Source organism: Oncorhynchus nerka, unplaced genomic scaffold, assembly GCF_034236695.1.
Source record: "Oncorhynchus nerka isolate Pitt River unplaced genomic scaffold, Oner_Uvic_2.0 unplaced_scaffold_1124, whole genome shotgun sequence".
Lineage (NCBI taxonomy): Eukaryota > Metazoa > Chordata > Actinopteri > Salmoniformes > Salmonidae > Oncorhynchus > Oncorhynchus nerka.
In genome coordinates, this window is record NW_027040199.1 from 82,674 (window position 1) to 109,010 (window position 26,337).

At 45.3% G+C, this 26,337-nt stretch overlaps 1 protein-coding gene across 1 annotated transcript; it reads left to right on the forward strand.

Annotated features, from left to right (window-relative positions):
- Positions 1–450: 450 nt before the first annotated feature.
- LOC115129797 (heparan-sulfate 6-O-sulfotransferase 1-A-like) lies at positions 451–24,687 on the forward strand. The gene is made up of 4 exons (XM_065016140.1): positions 451–1,311; positions 21,916–22,138; positions 22,247–22,498; positions 22,725–24,687. Exons 1-4 carry the CDS (start codon positions 809–811, stop codon positions 23,046–23,048), a joined length of 1,302 nt encoding a protein of 433 aa, XP_064872212.1. The 5' UTR covers positions 451–808; the 3' UTR covers positions 23,049–24,687.
- The last annotated feature ends 1,650 nt before the right edge of the window (positions 24,688–26,337 follow it).

Genomic DNA, 26,337 nt, shown 5'->3' on the forward strand with positions numbered 1-26,337 from the left:
GGCTGTGGACAATTGAATACTCTAACCTTACATTGCTATTTGCTAAGTGGATTACGGCTGGTTTTAACATAAAATAATCTCTGGTGGGTTAGGTAAAACTTTATTTTACACTCTGTTTTCTACTTGATAAACGACGAAGAAATGACATTGTAAAATGGTAATTACATAATTAGTACCTATTACAATTGTGTTCTCTTTAGGTATTAAATAAAGCAGCACCATTCTTTAGACCCTTAAATAGATTCAATTTAATTGTATATAAACTACAAGTTGCTAAACTATAGTAGAACACCTGTAGAAATCAATGCGGATCTTGTTCCTCAATATTTCAATTCGTCCTGTTGTGTGTGTGTGTGTGTGTGTGTGAGAGAGAGAGAGGGGGTGGAGAAGGGGGATGGAGAGGAGAGGGGGGTAGTGAGGGGGAGAGAAACTGGGAATGTGTGTGTTGTGCTGATAGAAGGTGGGTTATTTCGCTGAGGATCCTGGGTACATAGCTCAATAGTAATGCAGCGAAGAGGACTTTAAACACACATGCATCGCAACAACACAGGGACGAGAGAAAACGGAGAACACACATTGTTGCGCTGGATTTTACGGGTCTCTTTGTACACTATAAATACGCTTAGTTTAGTTACATTGTATTCACATAATCGCTTCTGTAACCTACCCCATTGATATGACCGTGTCCTGTTCCGCTTGCTTGGGGAGAGAGAGTACAACAACAGGAATTAATTCTAGCTACACCGTTCTGGTCCCCTCGAGTCGGTTTACCGGGAAATGGTAACGTTTGCACGGCATTGGAAGGACCATGGTTGAGGCGAGCAGCAAATTTCTCATAATTGTAGTCGGCTCCGTCTGTTTTATGCTGATCTTATATCAATACGTCGCGCCTGGGGTTATCAATTTCGGCTCACCACACGGATATTTCACTGAGGAGGACGATGGTGGGGACATTTTCCCTTCCCCAGACCCGCACTACGTCAAGAAATACTATTTCCCAGTCCGGGATTTGGAGCGAACGGTGGAATTTGAAATCAAAGGAGAAGACGTTATCGTGTTTTTACACATTCAGAAGACAGGAGGGACAACGTTCGGGAGACACCTGGTTCAGAATGTGAGGTTGGAGGTTCCGTGTGACTGTAGACCGGGTCAGAAGAAGTGTACCTGTTATCGACCCAACCGAAAAGAGACCTGGTTATTCTCCCGGTTCTCCACCGGTTGGAGTTGTGGCTTACACGCGGACTGGACCGAGCTAAAAAATTGTGTTCCTGGAGTTCTAGATAAAAAGGAGACCAGGATGAAAAATGAAAGGTGAGATAAAACAGGAAAGTTGACTGGTTGTATCAGGAGTGTTAGTGTTGGGCTGGATCAAAAGCGTGCACAGCCTGTGGGTCTCCGACAATTGACAATTGTTGGAGATTGAAGACCATTAATTATCGGGTGGTATGATCACGTCATTAGGGAGCGTCCCTGGACGATTCTCTCTCACTCTGTGTGTGGACTTACTGTAGTAGCAGATCCGTCGCAGTTTGTTTGACAGTGTTTTAATGACAGGCTGTCATATGAATTTGTGTTGAGCAGTTCTGTTTTTATCATATCCGAAGGGATAGATTTATAGGGTAACCCACCTGTCAACTCGAATTAGCCATAAGAGAATCATGCTGTCAAACTAAGCAGTATTAAAATAGTATGTCTTGATCCTTCTTCAAAGTTGTAGCATATTGAACACTGATGCCTCGTTTTAGTGGTTTGTAAAACGCTTGAAACGTGTTGAATATTGATTACTGTAAACCATTGAATCAACATTGGATCAGAAATGTTGCAACTACAGTTAGGCCTAAATTGATGATTCTACTGAAAGAACGTTTATTTTGGAAAAGCAGATCTTAGCATGCAGAAATTCATTGCTACATAGCTTACTCCTTTATCTTCAGGGATCACTATGCAGGCAGACTGTTAGACAGATTGGCAGAGAAAACTATCATCACTTTAATTCAGAGATAAGATTTGGCTCCTGCCCTTCTCTCCTGTCCTCTGTGTCTGTGTGTGTGTGTGGGTGGGTGGATGTTTGCTGAAGTAAGAGGACCCCTGCGGGGGTTGACTCCACTCTAATCCTGGTGATTACTTCCGCTGGTTACACACATACACTGTACTGCTGGTATTCCTGGCACAAGGCTCTGTGATGGTCAGAGGTGATGATGCGTCTAGCTACTCCGGAGGCTGGAGGGAGGATGTTTATCTGCTCTCATCAGTTTCTACACAGTTTACTTTGTGTGTGCGTGTGTCTTCGTGTCCTCAACACTATTTTTCCCTCTCTCCCTCTTTCTTTTGCCATATCTCTCTCTCTTTCCCTCCTCCCTCTATCTTGCTCTGTCATGGTGTCATTTTCGAATCAAACAGCAGGCATGCTTTCCGCTTGGTGGCTTTATAGCTGTTGGTCCTCTCTCGGCGCTCTCTCTCTCTCTCTTTCCCCCTCTCCATCTCTCTTTCTTCCCCCTATTTCTCTCTCTATTTGTCAGAGCGTGATTTCTACATTAGGCAAAATGTCTTTTTTCATGGAATATTTACTGCAAATTCCAACATGTCTGTTTTAGCTAATGGACAACTGTCTGTCCTAATGAATGGCTACAAATGGGAGGAGGGGGAAGAGGAGTGGAGAGGATGGGGGGATGATGAGGGGATGGAAAGGGTTGAGGAGGAAGAGAGTAGAAGAGTATGGTAGTGTAAGAGGAGGGGAGGGCATAGGAAGATGGGAACGAGGGACAGAAGAGGATGAGGGGAGGCATGGGAAGATGGGAACGAGGGACAGAAGAGGATGAGGGGAGGCATGGGAAAATGGGTAGGGCTTTTGAGTGAAACGATGGAGAAGAGGATGGTGAGAGTGAAGGCGGAGAGTGTTTTGTTTCGTTGCTGTGGAGGGGGAGGATTCAATTAGCATGCCTGTCAATCTGCCTGGTTCACTCTCTGTTTAAGCGTCACAACGTAGATCACTGCAGGGTGAACTGTGTGCGGGTGCGTGACTGACCAGACAGGTCGTTGTGTTTTAATCCAATCAGATTATCAGGGATTAATCTTGGGCTGCTCAATATTCCAAAAATGATTACTCCTTCATCCCTACAATCCCAACACCACATTCCCACACCGGGAATCTCACTTTCCCTATACCAGTGTGTCTGCGTATTTGTGTGCACATTTTCCCAGATGAATAATCTTATAAAAATTCCATCATTCTACAGTTTTTTTCTTTCTCTCTCTCTCTCTAGCTCTCTTTCTCTCTATGTGGAATACAAGGCAAGCTTTTAGGCAGTAATTAGATGTTTTCAAACAGGTGACAAACACGCAGGTGTGCAAACTCACACACAAAACCTACACTGAGTGTACAAAACATAAAACACATGCTCTTTCCATGACAGACCAGCTATGATCCCTTATTGATGTCACTTGTTAAATCCACTTCAGTCCGTGTAGGTGAAGGGGAGGAGACAGGTTAAATAAGGATTTTTAAGCCTTGAAACAATTGAGACATTGAATGTGTATGTGTGCCATTCAGAGGGTGAATGGGCAAGACAAAAGATTTAAGTGCTTTTGAACGGGGTACGGTAAGTGCACCGGATTTGTGTCAAGAACTGTAACGCTGCTGAGTTTTTCACATTCAACAGTTTTGTGTGTGTGTCAAGAATGGTTCACCACCCAGAGGACATCCAGCCAACTTGAAACAACTGTGGGAAGTATTGGAGTCAACATGGGCCAGCATCCCTGTGGAAAGCTTTCCACACCTTGTAGAGTCCATGCCCCGACAAATTTAGGCTGTTCTGAAGGCAAAGGGGGGTGCAACTCAATATTAGGAAGATGTTCGGAATGTTTTGTACACTCACTGTATGTTCGGAATAGTGAAAACATTGTGAGAGACTGTATGGCTGTCACTTCTGCTGAAATAGAGGGAGAAACACGGGTAGAGAGACACTGGCGAAGGGAGACGGGGGAGAGAGAGAGAGATGGCGGGGGAGAGAGAGAGATGGGGGGGAGAGAGAGAGATGGGGGAGAGAGAGAGAGATGGTGGGGAGAGAGAGATGGCGGGAGAGAGAGAGAGATGGCGGGGGAGAGAGAGATGGCGGGGGAGAGAGAGATGGCGGGAGAGAGAGAGAGATGGCGGGGAGAGAGAGAGATGGCGGGGAGAGAGAGATGGCGGGAGAGAGAGAAAGATGGCGGGGGGAGAGAGAGATGGCGGGAGAGAGAGAAAGATGGCGGGAGAGAGAGAAAGATGATGGGGGAGAGAGAGAGATGGCGGGAGAGAGAGAGAGAGAGAGGCGGGGAGAGAGAGAGATGGCGGGGAGAGAGAGAGATGGCGGGGGAGAGAGAGAGATGGCGGGGGAGAGAGAGAGATGGCGGGGGGGAGAGAGAGAGATGGCGGGGGAGAGAGAGATGGCGGGAGAGAGAGAGAGATGGCGGGGGAGAGAGAGAGATGGCGGGAGAGAGAGAGAGATGGCGGGGGAGAGAGAGAGATGGCGGGGGGAGAGAGAGATGGCGGGAGAGAGAGAAAGATGGCGGGGGAGAGAGAGAGATGGGTAGCAGGGGAGAGATTGTTAGAGAGGGAGAGCCTGCACTGTGGAAATTGTCACAGTTTGCTTCATTCTCACTGTGTTTTTGGTGTCATGTCGCTGTTAGAGAGTGCTGCGTTGTGTGTGTGTGTGTGTGTGTGTGTGTGTGTGTGTGTACACACATACACACACAAGCAGACACACAAACAAACATACAGTGGAAGTCGGAAGTTTACATACACTTAGGTTGGAGTCATTAAAACTCGTTTTTCAACCACTCCACAAATGTCTTGTTAACAAAATATAGTTTTGGCAAGTCGGTTAGGACATCTACTTAGTGCATGACACAAGTATGATGACCAGGTGGCGAATCGCATCTCTGCATGTCTGGCAGACATATCAGTGTGGATGACGGATCACCACCTCAAGCTGAACCTCGGCAAGACGGAGCTGCTCTTCCTCCCGGGGAAGGACTGCCCATTCCATGATCTCGCCATCACGGTTGACAACTCCATTGTGTCCTCCTCCCAGAGCGCTAAGAACCTTGGCGTGATCCTGGACAACACCCTGTCGTTCTCAACTAACATCAAGGCGGTGGCCCGTTCTTGTAGGTTCATGCTCTACAACATCCGCAGAGTACGACCCTGCCTCACACAGGAAGCAGCGCAGGTCCTAATCCAGGCACTTGTCATCTCCCGTCTGGATTACTGCAACTCGCTGTTGGCTGGGCTCCCTGCCTGTGCCATTAAACCCCTACAACTCATCCAGAACGCCGCAGCCCGTCTGGTGTTCAACCTTCCCAAGTTCTCTCACGTCACCCCGCTCCTCCGCTCTCTCCACTGGCTTCCAGTTGAAGCTCGCATCCGCTACAAGACCATGGTGCTTGCCTACGGAGCTGTGAGGGGAACGGCACCTCAGTACCTCCAGGCTCTGATCAGGCCCTACACCCATACAAGGGCACTGCGTTCATCCACCTCTGGCCTGCCTGCCTCCCTACCACTGAGGAAGTACAGTTCCCGCGCAGCCCAGTCAAAACTGTTCGCTGCTCTGGCCCCCCAATGGTGGAACAAACTCCCTCACGACGCCAGGACAGCGGAGTCAATCACCACCTTCCGGAGACACCTGAAACCCCACCTCTTTCAGGAATACCTAGGATAGGATAAAGTAATCCTTCTCACCCCCTCCCCCCTTAAAATATTTAGATGCACTATTGTAAAGTGGCTGTTCCACTGGATGTCTTAAGGTGAACGCACCAATTTGTAAGTCGCTCTGGATAAGAGCGTCTGCTAAATGACTTAAATGTAAATGTAAATGTAAAGTACTTTCTCCAACAATTGTTTACAAGACAGATCATTACCCTTATAATTCACTATCACAATTCCAGTGGGTCAGAAGTTTACATACTCTAAGTTGACTGCCTTTAAACAGCATGGAAAATTCCAGAAAATAATGTACTGGCTTTAGAAGCTTCTGATGGGCTAATTGACATCATTTGAGTCAATTGGAGGTGTACCTGTGGATGTATTTCAAGACCTACCTTCAAACTCAGTGCCTCTTTACTTGACATCATGGGAAGATCAAAAGAAATCAGCCAAGACCTCAGGAAGAAAATTGTAGACCTCCAGAAGTCTGGTTCATCATTGCGAGCAATTTCCGAACACCTGAAGGCACCACGTTCATCTGTACAAAGAATAGTACGCAAGTAGGAACACCATGGGACCAATCAGCCGCCATACCGCTCAGGAAGGAGACGTGTTCTGTCTCCTAGAGATGAATGTACCTTGGTGCGAAAAGTGCAAATCAATCCTGGAACAACAGCAAAGGACCTTGTGAAGATGCTGGGGATACAGGTAAAAAAGTATCTATATCCACAGTAAAACAAGTCCTATATCGACATAACCTGAAAGGCTTCTCAGCAAGGAAGAAGCCACTGCTCCAAAACCGTCATAAAAAAGCCAGACTATGGTTTGCAGCTGCACATGGGGACAAATATCATACTTTTTGGAGAAATGTCCTATGGTCTGATGAAAAAATAAATAAAGCCTGTTTGGCCGTAATGACCATCGTTATGTTTGGAGGAAAAAGGGGGAGGTTTGCAAACCGACGAACACCATCCCATCTGTGAAGCACGGGGTGGCAGCATCATGTTGTGGGGTGGCAGCATCATGTTGTGGGGGTGCTTTGCTGCAGTAGGGACTGTGCACTTCACAAAATAGATGGCATCATGAGGTAGGAAAATGATGTGGATATATTGAGGCAACATCTCAAGACATCAGTCAAGAAGTTAAAGCTTTGTCGCAAATGGGTCTTCCAAATGGACAATGACTCCAAGCATACTTCCAAAATGGTGGCAAAATGGCTTAAGGACAACAAAGTCAAGGTATTGGAGTGGCCATCACAAAGCACAGACCTCAATCCTATAGAGAATGTGTGGGCACAACTGAAAAAGCGTGCGCGAGTAAGGAGGTCTACAAACCTGACTCAGTTACACCATCTCTGCCAGGAGGAATGGGCCAAAATTCACCCAACTTATTGTGGGAAGCTTGTGGAAGGCTACGCGAAACATTTGACCCAAGTTAATCTATTTAAAGGCAATGCTGCGAAATACTAATTGAGTGTATGTGAACTTCTGACCCACTGGGAATGTGATGAAAGAAATAAAAGCTGAAATAAATCATTATCTCTACTATTATTCTGACATTATACATTCTTAAAATTAAGTGGTGATCCTGACTGACCTAAGACAGGGAATTTTTACTAGGATTAAATGTCAGGAATTGTGAAAAACTGAGTTTTATGTATTTGGCCTAGGTGTATGTAAACTTCCTACTTCAACTGTAGTCTTGTATAACTAACCTTGTGGGGATACATAGTTCAGTCCCATTCAAAATCCTATTTTCCCTACCCTTAACCTCAAAATCTAACCTTAAACCTAACCCTAACTCCCAACCCTAGCTCCTAACCCTAGCTCCTAAAGCATATTCTAACAATAATTTGAACCTTAACCCTAAACCCCCTAGAAATAGCATTTGACCTTGTGGGGGCTAACAAAATGTTTGTTTGCTATTCTTGTGGGGTCTTCTGGTTAAAAACAAACACACACACTGTGAGGTTAGAGGTTTTCTCTGTGGTGTTATCTCACACAACAAGTTGTTAGTAAGGGGATTGAAGGACATGTTACATTCTGCACCATTGGGCTTCATCTAGGCCTGTTCTACTCAACGTATTTCGATCAGAACATTCCACAATGCTGAACGCAACCCTGCTCTTTCTCTCCTAAGGGATTTCTCAGCCCACAGAACAATTAGCCGTGCACTCACTGATTAGCAATTAGCCAGCATTTCTATGGTTGTTAGTAAGGGCCGCTATGCTTGAAGTGGGAACATGATTACAGCCTATTAATTAGCCTAGCATTTAGCATACTAAATATATTCACATTAGCAAATAATTTATTAAAACTCACTGTTTTGCAATGAAGGTCTACAGTAGCCTCAGCAGCACTCTGTTGGGTAGCACCATGGTGCAGCCAGAGGACAGCTAGCTTCGGTCCTCCTCTGGGTACATTAATGGTTATCACCCCCTTCTATGGACATACACAGTAATTATGACAACTTCCAGAGGATGTCCTCCAACCTACAGTATCAGAGCTCTTTCAGCAATTAACTAAACATGCTGTCCACCCAATCAATTGATCAGAGAATGAATACAGTACTGAAAGCATAAGCTACAGCTAGCTAGCACTGCAGTGCATAACATGTGGTGAGTAGTTGACTCAAAGAGAAAGAAAATAGTTTAAGAGAAGAGTGAGAGAGCTGTATTTCTTAGTATTTTTTTTGTTTCACTTACTAAGCTAGCATCAAATGCAGGTGGCTAGTTTAGCCAACTCCCAACACCTGGCTCAAACAGAGAGTGTTGCTCTGTTAGCTAGCTGGCTATGGCTATCCAACACTGGAACTCTTCCAAGTCAATTATTAATTTATTGCCATGAGGCCCGCCTGTGTAACTGCTTGCAGCTGACTGTACACTGTACTGCATGATTGTAGCGGGTGACTAGCACGTTAGTCCTAGTAATTATGTTGACTATGACATGACAACAATTTATTTTGTGTGAGGTTAGCAGTCATGATATGAAGGTTTGGCTTGGAAAGGTTTTTATCGCCTGGTCACAGACATCTGATGTGTTGTGCACTGAAGTCCACAAGCGAAGGGAAAGGGTGAGAGGAGGAGAGTGCGTAAATAGATGCAAAAAGGAATTACATACAGTACCAGTCAAAAGTTAGGACACACCTACTCATTCAAGGGTTTTTCTTTATTTTGACTATTTTCTACATTGTAGAATAATAGTGAAGACATCAAAACTATGAAATAACATATATGGAAACATGTACTAACCCAAAAAGTGTTAACCAAAATATAGTTTAGATTCTTCAAAAGTACCCTTTGCCTTGATGTCAGCTTTGCAATGAACAAAAATTTAGAAAAAAAACAAATATTTATATATATATATATATAAATATATACATATATATACAGTTGAAGTCGCCCTAGCCAAATACATTTAAACTCAGTTTTTCACAATTCCTGACATTTAATCCTAGTAAACATTCAATTTTAGGTCAGTTAGGATCACTATTTTATTTTAAGAATGTGAAAAGTCAATTGGGTCAAATGTCCTTCCACAAGCTTCCCACAATAAGTTGGGTGAATTTTGGCCCATTCCTCCTGACAGAGCTGGTGTAACTGAGTCAGGTTTGTAGGCCTCCTTGCTCACACATGCTTTTTCAGTTCTGCCCACACATTTTCTATAGGATTGAGGATCAGGGCTTTGTGATGGCCACTCCAATACCTTGACTTTGTTGTCCTTAAGCCATTTTGCCACAACTTTGGAAGTATGCTTGGAGTCATTGTCCATTTGGAAGACCCATGTGCGACAAAGCTTTAACTTCTTGACTGATGTCTTGAGATGTTGCTTCAATATATCCACATCATTTCCCTACCTCATGATGCCATCTATTTTGTGAAGTGCACCAGTCCCTACTGCAGCAAAGCACCCCCACAACATGATGCTGCCATCCCTGTGCTTCACGGATGAGATGGTGTTCTTCAGCTTGCAAGCCTCCCCCTTTTTCCTCCAAATATAATGATGGTCATTATAGCCAAACAGTTCTATTTTTTTTTAATCAGACCATAGGACATTTCTCCTAAAAGTACAATCTTTGTCTCCATGTGCAGTTGTAAACCTTAGTCTGGCTTTTTTATGGCGGTTGTGGAGCAGTAGCTTCTTCCTTGCTGAGCGGCCTTTCAGGTTATGTCGATATAGGACTCGTTTTACTGTGGATATAGATACTTTTGTACCTGTTTCCTCCAGCATCTTCACAAGGTCCTTTGCTGTTGTTCTGGGATTGATTTGCACTTTTCACACCAAAGTACATTCATCTCTAGGAGACAGAACACGTCTCCTTCCTGAGCGGTATGACGGCTGATTGGTCCCATGGTGTTCATACTTGCGTACTATTCTTTGTACAGATGAACGTGGCACCTTCAGGCGTTCGGAAATTGCTCCCAATGATGAACCAGAATTGTGGAGGTCCACAATTGCTTTCCAGAGGTCTTGGCTGATTTCTTTTGATTTTCCCATGATGTCAAGCAAAGAGGCACTGAGTTTGAAGGTAGGTCTTGAAATACATCCACAGGTAAACCTCCAATTGACTCAAATGATGTCAATTAACCCATCAGAAGCTTCTAAAGCCATGACATTTATTTTCTGGAATTCTCCATGCTGTTTTAAGGCACAGTCAACTTAGTGTATGTAAACTTCTGACCCACTGGAATTGTGATACAGTGAATTATAAGTGAAATAATCTGTCTGTAAACAATTGTTGAAGAAAGTACTTGTGTCATGCACTAAGTAGATGTCCTAACCAACTTGCCAAAACTATAGTTTGTTAACAAGTAATTTGTGGAGTGGTTGAAAAATGAATTTTAAAGACCCAACCTAAGTGTATGTAAACTTCCGACTTCAACTGTATTTTTTGTTGTTGCTTTGCACACTCTGGGCATTCTCTCAACCAGCTTCATGAGGTAGTCACCTGGAATGCATTTCAGTTAACAGGTGTGCCCTGTTAATTTGTGGAATGTCTTTCCATCTTAATGTGTTTAAGCCAGTCAGTTGTGTTGTGATAAGGTAGGGTGGCTGTACAGAAGATTTTTGGTCAACGACCAAGTCCATATTATGGCAGGAACAGCTCAAATAAGCAAAGAGAAATGAAATTCCACCATTACTTTAAAACATGAAGGTCAGTCAATCTGGAAAATTTTGAAGAACTTTAAGTGCAGTCGCAAAAACCATTTAAGCTCTATGATGAAACTGGCTCTCATGTGGACCGCCACAGGAAAGGAGGACCCAGAGTTACCTCTGCTGCAGAGGATAAGTTCATTAGAGTTAACTGCACCTCAGATTGCAGCCCAAATAAATGCTTCACAGAGTTCAAGTAACAGACACATCTCAACATCAACTGTTCAGAGGAGACTGCTTGAATCAGACCTTCATGGTCAAATTGCTGCAAAGAATTCACTACTAAAGGACACCAATAATACTAATAAGAGGCTTGCTTTGGCCAAGAAACATAAGCAATAGAAATCAGTCCTTTGGTCTGACGAGTCAACATTTTTGATTTTTTGTTGTTGTTCCGACCGCTGTGTCTTTGTGAGACACAGAGTAGCTGAATGGATGATCTCCGCAGGTGTGATAGTGTGGGGGAGCTTTGCTGATGAGACTGTCAGTGATTTATTTAGAATTCAAGGCACACTTAACCAGCATGGCTACCACAGCATTCTGCAGCCATACAACATCTGATCTGGTTTGTGATCTGGTTAGTCCCACTATCATTTGTTTTTCAACAGGACAATGACCCAACACACCTACAGGCTGTGTAAGGGCTATTTGAACAAGAAGGAGAGTGATGGAGTGCTGCATCAGATGACCCGGCCTCCACAATCACCCGACCTCAACCCAATTGAGATGATTTGGGATGAGTTGGACCGCAAATTGAAGGAAAAGCAGCCAACAAGTGCTCAGCATATGTGGGAACTCCTTCAAGAAAGCATTCCTCATGAAGCTGGTTGAGAGAATGCCATTCATTACACCGATTCTGTTCAAATGTTTCCTAAATGGAAGCAAACGGCATGAAATGCGGATAAACATACCTGAATTTGTCCAATAGAATCTCACTTTTTGCAACTGTTGGACTAATGATTACACTCTAGATCAGCTAGATGCAGACAAGAGTGTGCAAGGAGGTATTGAATGCCTCACTGCCTGTCACCTTGATTACGGAAGATTCTCTCGACCTGTGCACCTACCTTTGTCAACGTTAAATCATAGACTAGGTTATAGCAACCCCATGATGGGTACAGGGAAAATTTGCATCGTGTCGTAGCCTAAACCTATCAATATTACATTGAGCTGGGTGAATGGAATATGAATGACAGTCATCCAACATGCTGTAATAGTAATAAGGTCATGTTTATAAAATAAAAAAAAGTAATCCTCCCTCATCTTAAATGGCACCGACCACCACTGCTGGCCAGTGACTGATTAGCAAGAAGAGGACATTTATTTTGTGTGTGCGTGTGTGCGTGCGTGTGTGCGTGCGTGCGTGGCGGTTAGGGGAAGAATGTGAACAGAGTCCATGGTCTGACAGGCATGCTAATTGAATTGTGGGAAGATGCAAATTCCAGACTGTGTCACAGACACACATATCTGTTTCCTGTGTGCCAGTTTTCTGCGCAGAGGAGAAATGATGCATCAGGGTCAGGAAGTGCTTATCTGAGTTTGAGATAGAAGTATTGGACACCCCTTCAAATTAGTGGATTTGGCTATTTCAGCCACACCCATTGCTGACAGGTGTATAAAATCGAGCACACAGCCATGCAATCTCCATAGACAAACATTGGCAGTAGAATGGTCTTACTAAAGAGCTCAGTGACTTTAAACGTGGCACCGTCATAGGATGCCACCTTTCCAACAAGTCAGTTCATCAAATTTCTGCCCTACTAGAGCTGCCCCAGTCAACTGTAAGTGTTGGTATTGTGAAGTGGAAATGTCTCGGAGCAACAATGGCTTAGCCGCAAAGTGGTAGGCCACACAATCTCACAGAACAGGACCGCCGAGTGCTGAAGCGAGTAGCGCGTAAAAATCATCTGTCCCCGCAACGTTCCAACATCTAGTTGAAAGCCTTCCCAGATGAGTGGAGTCTGTTATAGCAGCAAAGGGGGGACCAACTCCATATTAATGCCCATGAGTTTAGAATGAGATGTTCAATGAACAGATGTCCACATATTTTTGGTCATGTAGTATATACACACACACACAGACACACACACACACACACACGTTTGTGTGTGCGTGCATGCATGCGTGTCTGTGTGTTTCCCCCACCACTCCACTCACCTCCCTTCTCTCTCGCTTCACTGCTTCTACTCTGACTCTTGACTTCAAAGACACACACACACACAAGCTCCATTCACCAGTCACTCATCACTGACACAGCCTATTCAGACTAGACTAAAAGAGAGGGGGGGAAAGAGAGTGGGAGAGTGTATGAAAAGAGGGGGGAAGAGAGAGGGGAGTGTATGAAAAGAGGGGGAAGAGAGAGGGGGAGTGTATGAAAAGAGAAAGGGGGAAGATGGGGGAGTGTATGAAAAGAGAAAAGGGGAAGATGGGGGAGTGTATGAAAAGAGAAAGGGGGAAGACGGGGAGTGTATGAAAAGAGAGTGGGAGAGTGTATGAAAAGAGAAAAGGGGAAGATGGGGGAGTGTATGAAAAGAGAGTGGGAGAGTGTATGAAAAGAGAAAAGGGGAAGACGGGAGTGTATGAAAAGAGAGTAGGAGAGTGTATGAAAAGAGAAAGGGGAAGATGGGGAGTGTATGAAAAGAGAAAGGGGGAAGACGGGGAGTGCATGAAAAGAGAAAAGGGGAAGGAAGACGGGGAGTGTATGAAAAGAGAAAGGGGGAAGGCGGGGAGTGTATGAAAAGAGAAAGGGGGAAGACGGGGGAGTGTAGGAAAATAGAAAAGGGGAAGGAAGACGGGGAGTGTATGAAAAGAGAAAGGGGGAAGGCGGGGGAGTGTATGAAAAGAGAAAGGGGGAAGACGGGGGAGTGTAGGAAAATAGAAAAGGGGAAGACGGGGGAGTGTATGAAAATAGAAAAGGGGAAGATGGGGAATGCATGAAAAGAGAGCAAGGAGAAGAAGAAAATAATGTGTGCAGAAGAGAGAAGATCTGCTTCTTGACCACAGGGGACCTCTGAGTCACAAAGCAGAGTTTATAAACACACACACACTCACACACTCACTCAACCACACACAATGTAGTCTGAACCTACTCCCGTACGTGTACACACACACACACACACATGCCCGTACCTGATGATTGGGCACATGGTCGTAATGTTTGTGCTTCTCAAACACTCACACCCACTAACTAATGATCTCCTCCACACACCGTCTGTTCCTCTTCCTCTTCTCTCTTTCTTCATCTACTCTCTCTTTCTTTTCTCCTCATCAGATGACACAAAGGGCTGTCTCGATAATCCCTCGCCCCACCTGGAGGGTGTGTGTGTGTGTGTGTGTGTGTGTGTGTGTGTGTGTGTGTGTGTGTGTGGACCCCTGCTGAGTAGCAATACCCAGTGACCTGAAAAATAGCAGCTTCCCAGCCATGACAGACAAAAGATCTATCTGGAGAAGGAGGAAGGGGGAAGATCGAGCGGAGGAGGCAGAGAGAGGGATGCTACATTACATCTCCTCTCTTCTCCATAACATCTGACTCTTAACAATCAGCACTTTCTGAGACCGACACTCACACACACACACACACACACACAAACTCTGTAATGAAAAAGGCTGTAAGTTCTTGACGAGTATGATGTTTTTGTGTGCGTGAGTCATATGAAAATGTGTGCGTGTGTGATTCATGTAGTGATGTCACTGTGTTATGTGTTGCTTGCGTTCGGTCTCTCACATGGCCCGTTGTCTCCTCCCTGTCATGAGCTCTTTGGTCTCTCCTTCATTCCTGTGTTTTTGTCCTTCACCCTATTTGCTTCATGTAAATGTCAGTCAACAGTGCCTGAAGAGAGCTTTCTAAACTCGGTCACCCACAATGCCTTTTGCCTATAGTTCATTTGAGGGTGTGTGTGTGTTTTATAAATAATTGTTTATTTTGTGTTTGATTTGACCTGTTCTCATTAATAAGCCTGTGTCCTGACTTGTGCATGTTAAATGTCACGTGTGTGTGTGTGTGTGTGTGCGTGCGTGCGAGAGAGGGTGAGACTGTGTGTGTCTCCAGATTTGTTTGAGGAGTCAGTCAGTGATGTTGATATAAGCCCAGGGCCAGTCTCATCACGCCTAGACACAGCTAACCAGAATGACAAGCCTTACTACAGACACAACTACAGTCCCCAATACTGCACTCGTCAGAACACTGGGAGGGAGGGAGGGAGGGAGGGAGGGAGAGAGAGAGAGAGATGGGAGAAGAAGAGATGGGGAGGGAGAGGGTGGGGAATAAAGAGAGAGAAAGTCACTAGAGAAAGGATTGTTTCATCACCTCCCCCAGTGTGGAATGTTAATCGCCACAACGAGGGTAACCCTTTTGTGTGACTGATGATCACAGAAAGGCTCTGACAATAGACACACATCTAGACTTCAACACAGCAGCTGGCCTATTGGTTGCAGCGTTGGGCCAGTAACCCGAAAGGTTGCCAGTTCAAATCCCCAAACCGACTAAGTGAAAGATCTGTCGTTCTTCCTTCAAGGAAGGCAGTTAACCGCAGACAACAACACCTCCCCAGACGTCCACTGTGGCAGCCCCTCGTGAACCAACCCCTCGAACATGGGAGGTACAAGCGGATGTCTAAGTTTCGGGTTGGCTCTTGTGTGCAGTTGACGATTTAAAAAAAATGTCATCTGTTAATTTAAACGTACTCACACTCAAATGGTTATTCTGCAGCCTACTATCCTGGCTTCATAATACAAGAGCAGAAACGAGCTGTTGGACATGATGGAATCCGAGTTTTGAAACCATCGCATCAACATTTTTTGTCTAACTTCTCTCTCTCTCTCTCTCTCTCTGGCATCCTATTGGTCATTTCCTGACCTCCGTATCAGGTAAGCCAGGTTGAGTCTTGATGCCTCATGCCTAGACAGAAAGCAGTCTCCAGAATGTGTGCCCACATACAGGAGAGGAGGTAGGGAGGATATGAGAGCTTGATGACAGCTGGACCACATCAACAATAAGGACTGGGTTTGTGTGACATCATTCTGCCGCTCTGGGACAACGTTGGTATCCACTGACAACCGGATCACATTCCCCTGTGTCACTCTGAACCCCCCCCCCCCCCCCTCCTGGACTAGTAACCAAAAGGTTGCAAGTTCAAATCCCAGAGCTGACAAAGTACAAATATGTTGTTCTGCCCCTGAACAAGGCAGTTAACCCACTAGGCCGTCATTGAAAATAAGAATATGTTCTTAACTGACTAGCCTTCTTAAATAAAGGTAAAATTAGAAGTACAGACAGGGAGACGTTGAGCCAACTCCGAGGTCTTATCCCCTTTTATTGGACTTTTATTGGACCTTCCAGGGGTCTAGACAGTTATACAATACTCTGTATTGAGAAATTCTCACGTTGAGCCCTGTCAGAGAAATGACTTGTCTGATCGTCTCACTTGCCAGACTCATGGTGCTCCAGAGACTAGTTGTCTGCAGTCAATGACAATGAGTGTAAAATCTATCATTATAGAACCCAAGCCCAACAAGACACTCAGTCTCTCTCTCTCTTTCTCTCTCTCTCTCTCTCTCTCTCTCTCTCTGTCTCTTTCTCTGTCTCTCTCTGCTTCCCTATCTCTTATCTTATCAAAGATTAATCAGTAACCCACAGCAACCACTCCAAAGGGCAGAACTGATAAACGCTCTGTTAGACAGACAGACAGACAGACACACACACAGACAGACAGACAGACAGACAGACAGACAGACAGACAGACACAGACAGACAGACAGACAGTGTAGGTGAGATGAGGATCTGCCGGCGGGTCTGAAGTCTGAGTATTCTGCTGCGTTAATGTTTAACGTCTCACACACACACACACACACACACACACACAGAGTATAGTAGAAGGCTAGTTGAGAATGCAGGCCTTGACTCAGTGTGGGGGGGTTTACAGCCACACACACACACAGGGTCTTATCTGGGATTTGTTTAAGATTCCTTGGATTCTCTCTGATTCCTCCCTCATTAGTGGAATTCTGTTCCCTGGGGCTGGTCGGGGCTGGAGAGCTTCACACACATACACACACACAAACACACCATGGTTGAGTGCAGTAAGATGGGTAAGTCTGGGTCTTAGGACCAGAGGAGCATAAGATGAGGGAGTTGAGGATCTCTCTATTTCTCTTTTCCCTCAACAGTCTGTATTTCTGCTCTGAGGAGTTGTTTGTGTTTCCTATCATGATCCCAATGTCCTATTAATTCACCTGAATGTCCTGATAAGATAAGGAAACAAGAACTGTTCTGAAAAGTCAGGACTTTTTTCAGGTCCTGGATTTGTTCAAATGCTATTTTAAGCTTAAGGGTTATGGTTTTGGGGGATAAGATTAGGGTTAGGGGTTAGGGAAAATAGGATTTTTAAATGTCAAATATTTCTAGGCTCCAAAATGTTCTGAGATTTCACGAAAATAAATGGTGTGTGTGTGTGTGTGTGTGTCGATTGGCCATGGTAATCAGACAATCACGAGCATTGCCAAGACGACAGCTGGGCCGGCTCGGAATTCCAGTGCATCTGATCTGGGATTGGGATCACAGGGGGAGCGTCTGCCTAGGATGGACACACACACGCACACACACACACATACACACACACACACATAGGAGGGCATCACAGGGGAGCATCTGTCTGGATCAGGGGAGGGATGAGAGGTGAAGGGTTGATTAGGGGGGTGAGATGTCGCAGGGATTAAAGAGGGGGGAGGATGGAGAGATGCAGCCTCTCGTCTGAGCAGAGATAATCAACATGTCATATCAATGAACTGATCACACAAAGACACTCAGCCCATCTCTTTCTCTCTCCTCTTCCCTCCCCTTTTCTCTCTCCTCTTCCCTCCCCTTTTCTCTCTCCTCTTCCCTCCCCTTTTCTCATTCCTCTTCTTTTTTTGATAGCATGATAGGGAGAGGAGGAATAGAAAGAGATAGACGGGGGGACATTAGCTCAGGGGAACTGAAATTGCCCCTAGCAGTGTTCAGATCCATAAAGTAAAGGAGGGGTTTAAACATCGACAGAAAGCCTGGACATGCAACTGTCTTCCTTTACAATGTAAAAGCCACAGTCTAAGTTGACCAGTTATTTCAATGAAGTTTATCCTTCGGTTTGATGCTGGCCTGCTTACAGAGTGTGGCTTTAATGAGCAGATGCACATTTTCACTTCATATTATCTTTTAGTTTCCTCTCTCTCTATTTCCTCCCTCTCTCTTTCTGAGCTGGAGCCATAAGCATGTCCGTCACACTGGCCTTAATCTCTGCGTTTGCAGCTGCCATCAGTGTGTGGGTGTGTGTGTGTAGCTTGCGTGCGTTCATACGTGTTGGAAAAATGTTGGGTAAAAAAAAAATCGGACTTCCCAATTCACTCATTATGTTGGTCACCTTTGCGTGTTAACGTGTTCGTATGCGTATGCGCGTCTGTGTGACGCCTGGAGCTCAAGTTACACTCTCAGACAAAAGGCCTCTTTCACTCTGCCCTTTATGTGGGGGAACACACACACCGCTCTGTACAAGAAAGACTGTTGTTGCCTCTGTTGCACAATATTTCATTATTCCCCCCTCTCCTCTCCTGTCTTTCCCTTTTTCCTAGGAATCTGTGGTTTCCCCCCTCCCTCACACTCCCCCAGGCGTGGCTCATTAGCCCCTTGGCCTACTTTAAACAGGTGGCCCATGTTTGGCAGAGACCCTCGACACACACACGCTCACATCACTCATCCTTCCCCTCCCTCTCCCCAGGGAAAACACTCAGTCCCCTGATAAGTTCTCTAATCCAGCCCCAGGCTTCTCGCCGGGCCCAGAAAGCACTGGGCCGGATGGCTGTTGACTCGTCTGTCTGTTTGTCTGTCTGTCTGTCTGTCTGTCTGTCTGTCTGTCTGTCTGTCTGTCTGTAACAAGCAGATATGCAAAGTGTCTAAATGGTATTTATGCCTGTAGGGCTCTTCTCTCTTTCTGCCACTCTCTTTGCCTCTTCTTTGTTTGGACTAGACTTGACTATTACCTCTTGAGGTTATTTCGGTAATAAGGTTAGGTGGGTGCTGGCGAGGGGGCAGACAGACTGTCTTATCGGATTGGTTTAGGGGATCATCCCCTTGTTAAGTAAGTATGTAGTATCTTATAGAACAGTGTTTAAACACACTCACCATGACCTACCTTTTCCATGACACGGACAGACATTTACATTACAGACTAGTGGTAATACTACGGAAGGAAGGAAGGAAGGAAGGAAGGAAGGAAGGAAGGAAGGGGAGGAGAGGAAGGAAAGGAAAGGAAAGGAAAGAAGGGGAGGTCTAGAGTGTTTAAATGTTAAATACCTTATCACTCCAATTTCACACTCCCATCTCCAGCCACGACACACTAATCCTGGCCTGAGGGGAGGGGTGTGTGTCTGTGTGTCACTAACGCCATCTGTCACTCTGTTAACCTCATTAAGCAGTCCTTGATTACCCCAACCTACCTTAAAGCCAGTCAGTCACTCACCTCTCCCCTCCTGTCTTTAACTCCCTCTTCATCCCTATCCTGTGTGTGTGTGTGTGTGTGTGTGTGTGTGTGTGTGTGTGTGTGTGTGTGTGCTGGGGGAAATACCTAAAACAAGCTGTTTCTTGCTGCTTGCCTGCCCCAGATACTGAGGTCAAGGGAATCAGTTTACACACACCCTGATGACAAGGGCTGATATCATCAGAATGTACAGCTAGTACATTCCATTGGCTCCGAATCCCACAGTCTGGGAGGCCTGAGGAGAGGAGACAGGCCAAGGGCTTTCCCTAGAAAGAACGTTGATACTTTTCACATACACACATATTTGGTTATGGTTACAGGAATAAATGTTGGCAGTTCACTCTTGCTCTCCCCCTCTCTCTCTCTTCATGTGTAAATATGAGTTTGGATTGACTTATCTCTGCCGCCAAAGAAATAAGCAGCTTAATACGACTCCAGCCAGGCAGACGGTGTGTGGATGTTTCCCTTTCCTTGCTTAGAGGGGAAATGTCTTTTGACGGTAGGTGAGGACATTTGGGAGAAATGCAGAATGTTGCAGTGATTTGAGTAAGATGACGAGAGGGAGAGGGGATTGAGAGAGAAAAACAGGGAGAAGAAAAGGGGTAGGATAGAGAGTGAGATGAGAGGATGGAGGGAGGGAGAGAAGGAATAAGGAGGGAGGATAGAGAGAAAGGGAACGGAAGGAGGATAAAGAGCGATAAGAGGGGGATGGAGGGTGAGGAGAAGGATAAAGAGGGATGGAGAATAAAGGGAGAGAGAAAGAAAAGGGAGACAGGGGGAGGAGAGAGTGTTCTGGAGCAGGAAGCTGGGATTTCCTCAGGAGACAAGCACTGTGTGTTTCCTTAAGATAACATGGAGACCTGCACTGGTAGAATATACACACACACACACACACACACACTCCAGTAGCTGCTCCCACTGCAGGCGGCTTCAAGCCAGGGTTGAAAGCAGATTGAATTCCTTGCCTGATATTTGTTCCTTTATATTATTATACAACAAAGACAACAACGTTGCATATATGCATTTCTTTATTTCGTTGCGTTTCTTTTGTAGCTGGTGATATGGCTGAGCCTTCTGATGGCTTTTCTCATTAGAACAGAAGCCATAACTTTGATAAATCACTCTGGCTCCTGGCCTCCGCTGCTCTCACTGGATTACAAAACTAATTGAACATTCTTCTTCTTCGCCCACTCTTTCTCTCCTCATATTTCTCTCTCTCTTTCTTACGTTCTCGCTCGCTTTCTCGATCAATATACTATGTGTGTGTGAGTGAGTGAGTGAGTGAGTGAGTGAGTGAGTGAGTGAGTGAGTGAGTGAGTGAGTGAGTGAGTGGAGTGAGTGAGTGAGTGAGTGAGTGAGTGAGTGAGTGAGTGAGTGAGTGAGTGAGTGAGTGAGTGAGTGAGTGAGTGAGTGAGTGAGTGAGTGAGTGAGTGAGTGGAATGAGTGAGTGGAGTGAGTGAGTGGAGTGAGTGAGAGAGGAACATGTCTGGTAATCAAGTACTGTACTGTAAAGGAGACTTTTCTGTGAGAAATACTGAGGCGTCTTCTAATGAGGGAGTTGGTGTGCATGTGTGTCTGTGAGAGTCTTCAAAGACCAGACTCCATTCCCCTTGTTGTTGATGCCCTCTCCCTGCCCCTGTGTGTGTCTGTGTGTCTGTGGCTGTGTGTGTGTGTGTGTGTGTGTGTGTGTGTGTGTGTGTGTGTGTGTGTGTGTAGCCCATTCCATAGATTCCTGTCGGGAGCTCTGAGTTATCTGTAGACATTGATGATGTGGTACAACCAGTAGGACAGGATGAGGAGTGTCTCTACACCTCAACGGAGTAAACACAATAACACATCACAGGAAAAACATCCTCTCTCTCATGGGCACAGACACACACAGACACACACAGACACACGCACACACACACACACGCACACACACACACACACACACACACACACACACACACACACACACACACACACACACACAAAGCTCTGTCAGGTGGCTCAGTGGGGTTTGTCTTCCTCCAGAGTATCAACCCTGCTGTTGAAAGATGACTCATACTGCATCTGGGGATTGTGTGTGTGTGTGTGTGTGTGTGTGTGTGTGTGTGTGTGTGTGTGTGTGTGTGTGTGTGTGTGTGTGTGTGTGCGCATGAGAGATTGTGTGTGTGTATGAGTGAGGGTGTTTGTACTGTGATGTGCCTGTGCCAGCAGTTTCCTGCACCGTAGCCTGAACACTGACCCTAGCCAATCTCTCTCTCTCTCTCTCTCTCTCTCTCTCTCCCCCTCTCTCTCTCTCTCTCTCTCTCTCTCTCTCTCTCTCTCTCTCTCTCTCCCCCTCTCTCTCTCTCTCTCTCTCTCTCTCTCTCTCTCTCTCTCTCTCTCTCTCTCTCTCTCTCTCTCTCTCTCTCTTCCCCCCAGGTTCCAATTAGTTTTATTTCCCAGGGATCGAAACCATAGTAACAAACCATTGCAAACACTGCCACCCTTTGGGTATTTGTGGAACTACACAGTAAGTTCTGTCAGCACATCCAGTATGTCTAACCTCTCTCTCTCTCCCTCATCCCTCTTCTCTCTCCTCTTTTAGGAAGTTCTACTACATCACCCTCTTAAGGGACCCAGTGTCTCGGTACCTCAGCGAATGGAGACACGTCCAGAGGGGCGCGACGTGGAAGACCTCATTACACATGTGTGACGGACGTACCCCTACTCCGGAGGAACTACCAGCCTGCTACGAGGGTTCTGATTGGTCAGGATGTACCTTGCAGCAGTTCATGGACTGTCCTTATAACCTGGCCAATAACAGACAGGTGAGAGACTAATGAATGGACACACACACACACACACACACACATTTGGATGGAATAGACTCATTTTATGGTTGAAATGTACTAACCTCCCCTTACCTTTTCCTATAGGTTCGTATGCTAGCGGACCTGAGCCTGGTAGGCTGCTACAACATGTCTACAGTCCCAGAGCAGAGGCGTTCTCAGCTGTTATTAGACTCCGCTAAGAAGAACCTGAGGGACATGGCCTTCTTCGGCCTGACAGAGTACCAGAGGAAAACCCAGTTCCTGTTTGAACGTACCTTCAGACTGAGGTTCATACGACCCTTTATGCAATACAACAGCACCAGAGCGGCCGGAGTGGATTTGGACAACACTACGTGTGTGTGTGTGTGTGTGTGTGTGTGTGTGTGTGTGTGTGTGTGTGTGTTGCCATTTGGAACATGTTATCACACCAGGATACTGTGCTGTTTTCAGAGTTTTCCACCATATATTGGCTGTACTTGGTTGTTAAATTGTTGAACCAAGTTGAACAGACAATTCCCCACCACCCACAGATGTTTGCATCAGGACTGTCAGCTGACACCCTCCCTCCCTCTCTGTACTCCAGGTGCAGCGCATCGAGGAGCTGAATGAGCTGGACATGAGGCTGTATGATTACGCCAGAGACCTGTTCCAGCAGAGATACCAGTACACCAGGCAGCAGGAACGACGGCTGCAACGACTCAGGACCCACAACCAGAACCACAACGGTCAGGGGCTAGGGGTCGAGGGTCAGGGCCTGGGAGTGGGCCTGTGGCCTTCTAGATCCAAACTAACCCCTGGACCAGGAGAGGGAGAAGTGGAGGACCCAGAAGAAGGGGGGAGAACAGAGGAGGTGGGAGGGAGGTTACCGACGGAAGACTATATGAACCAGATAATTAATCGTTGGTAACGCACACACACTCATCGGAGGTTAGAGGTCAGGGGTGAAAGTGTATAGGGTAGTTATGGAGACTGAAGTAGAGGAATGGGTTGAATGTCACTGACAACCGACTTTCATCATTCCCCCTCTCTCGCTCTCCCTTGCCTTTTCTCTCCCTCTTTGTCTCTCTGGTACGTAAAGGTGAAAAAAACTCTAGTGGGGAAACTCCCAGAAATCCCTTCAGAGAGCAGAGCTTTGAACCGTTGGACAGAAAGTTTTCCATTGGCTGAGCTGAACCGCGAAAATGAAAATGTAACATCTACAGAAAAACAGACTACGTAAAGCAAGAGTTGGACCATGTCTAAAAAGCTTTTTTCTTGGACATCGGCCGCCATTTCAGACATGAACATGTGTCTTAATGACGCAATTCTCATTTTAGAACTACTATGTTTATTATTATATCGTTTTTATGTGTTTTTTTTTAAAGCAGCATTGTAATGACACTGAGACCAATGTTACTGCCTAAAGTGATTATTTTATTTGTATGTTTTTTAAAGGAAATGTAACCAATAGATGGACGGACGTACCATGGACCATAGCCATTATTTAAAAATTATGGGGACGTTATGCATATATGTGTGTAGACAACTGGGTAGCAATCCATCCAAATGACATCCTATGCCCTTTGTGGGGCACTACTTCCATTCCAACACCTTATTATTCCTTATGTAGTGTGCTACTTCTGGGGCCATATTCCCTATATAGTGCACTACTTTTTATCAGATCCCTATGTGGCCCTATAAGGAATAGGGTGTGGTTTGAGATGTGGCCATGGATGTGATGAATGTTAAGAGCTGATCTGATGCAGTGTAAATGGAACTGAGCCCAACCCTACTTCTGACTGGTAGTTAGTGCCTCTCAGGACAGACATGATGACTATTAGACCTGATATTTCAGGCTCACACAACTTTTTTTGGACTACTTTTCCCCTGTGTTTCCGTGTGTGTTTGTCTATGTGCGCATACACATGTAAATAGTGTGTATGCATTTGTAAATATTGTGTGTGTGTGTGTGTGTGTATTGTGTGTGTGTGTGTGTGTGTGTGTGTGTGTGTGTGTGCGTGCGTGCGTGCGTGCGTGCGTGAGAGAGAGAGAATGGCTTTAGCTTTGCTGTGTGATTGACATGCTATATGACCAATCTCTTGCCATAGTGTTAGAGGGATGAATGTGAACCCTTTTAATGTATTCCTACCATGGAGGGAGAGACACACACAGACAAAGGCTTGAGGTAGACATTTCCCTTAACTCTAGGTCACCTTGATATCTGACTCTGTATCACTCCCATGTGAATATGTCCAAAATAACACACACACACACATACACAAACACCATTATGTCAACTACAGCACTACTCAGCGATGGTAATGCTTTTGGAGTCCCTCAAACTCAAATTATACCAGGACAAACTGCTATAAACTTTCTTTACAATCTTATCGCTTAAACTAGTGTCTTAAATATTTCCGTTGAATGAAATTGAATATTTTCCATCACAAACATTAACTTCCTGCGTGTCTCAACTAGTTCCCTCTATCAGTGTCATTCAGGCTATTTTCTTATGATTGTAAAAACGGATCATCAAACCACCAATTAAAATATTCAATTTTTGTAAAAAAAAATAAATGTTTTTGTGTTATTATTTCCAACATTGGTGCACTCATATACGGTATATGATATACTTTCTCTCTCTAGTTCTTTTTCTTACTCACACACACACGCACACACACAGTAAAACTGCAGAACTTTGACCTCATAAAACAGCCTGTTCCCTCTTAATGACAGCCTTGGTCCTGTCAACACTGATCTACTGTCTAATTCAATCTACACACACACGAACACACACCTTCATCCAAGGCCAGCCGGAAACAGCCCGTGGCTTGAGTGGAGGGGTTGAGGGGAGTGAATTACACTTCATGTCCTTGGTGGATTGAGGAGGAAGAGTGGGGAGGGGAAGGGGGGTAGAAGGAGCCAGGATGAGGCAAAGAGGGTAAGGGGATCAAGTAGAGTCAGGTCTTTAGAGGTGAGAAGTGTAAATAACACGCAATGCCCTTCATGGAGTAAGGACAGGAGAAGGAGCCAGGGTAGAGCAGGAAGCAGCAGTCATAAGCAGCCTCATGATTAATATTTGTTTTAAACATTTTTTATTTAACTAGGCATGTCAGTTAAGTTTTTTTTTTTTTTTTACAATGACGGCTTACTCCAGCCAAACACGGACGACTCTGGACCAATTGTGCACTGCCCTATGGAACTACCAATCACAGCTGGATGTGAGCCAGGTACTATAATGACACCTCTAGGACTGAGATGTAGTGTCTTAGACCACTGCTCCACTCAGGAGTCCAATATAGCAACCCAGTGACCTTTGATTGATTGATTTTATTTACCAGTTTAAAAAAAACACAAGAATACGTACATTTGAAAAACATAAAAAGGAAAACCCAAAGTCAGAGATTTATTTCCATTATTTCCAAAGTGCATGGACCTCTGACACACCACAGGGCTGAACAATATTTCCCTGGATAGAGAGTACATGGTGGACCACACTAAACTCCATGTCTATGATCTCTGATTGGCCCTTTGTGTCAATACACACAGACCCTGGCTCGCTGTCATTCCAAGAGCAGACAAGTAAAACCAGAAGTGATGGATGAGATGCAGCGGGCTGGAATACAAGAGATGTCGGCTTAGGATTCTTCTATAGGACACTGAAAAACGGGCCTTACCATCTCATCAGGGCCCCAGCCATCCTACGAGGTCGAGGCTAAATCGTACCCCTGTGACACTGAGTTCATAGAGGGTCCTTATAAAGAACATAGCCCAGAGTCTGTGTGTCTGTATTGCTTGTTAATGTCAAATAAATATACAGTAGAGCCCCACTGACACCCAGAGATGTATACTGTCCAGTCTATCTGGCCATGACCCATGGCTTGCCCTCTTGGACCCTCGGTTGAATTACCATTAATCAGACATTTATGGACACACACACACACCTAACGGGAAAGCAGATGTGGGTTCGGCTGAGTCAATGGAAGCTATATGGATTACAAGATTAGAGATGGGCCGTAACGTGCTTCTCTTATATGTGATTTAATATGTTGAATAATATTAATATGATATGCCAACACATCATCAATAACTGGGACTAGTCAGTATTAATACCAAATACAACTGCCTCCTACTCCTCTCTACAGGTTCATGTTAATGATAGTGTTCCCCGCTTCACTAGTGGGGAATTAGCTTCATGTTGGGGACCTCTCCTCACC

Coding starts and splice junctions, on each gene's coding strand:
- LOC115129797 (XM_065016140.1), top strand. CDS start 809: ATGGTTGAGGCGAGCAGCAAATTTCTCATAATTGTAGTCGGCTCCGTC. Junction 1,312..21,915: donor ACCAGGATGAAAAATGAAAG/GTGAGATAAAAC, acceptor CTCCTCTTTTAG/GAAGTTCTACTACATCACCC. Junction 22,499..22,724: donor ATTTGGACAACACTACGTGT/GTGTGTGTGTGT, acceptor TCTGTACTCCAG/GTGCAGCGCATCGAGGAGCT.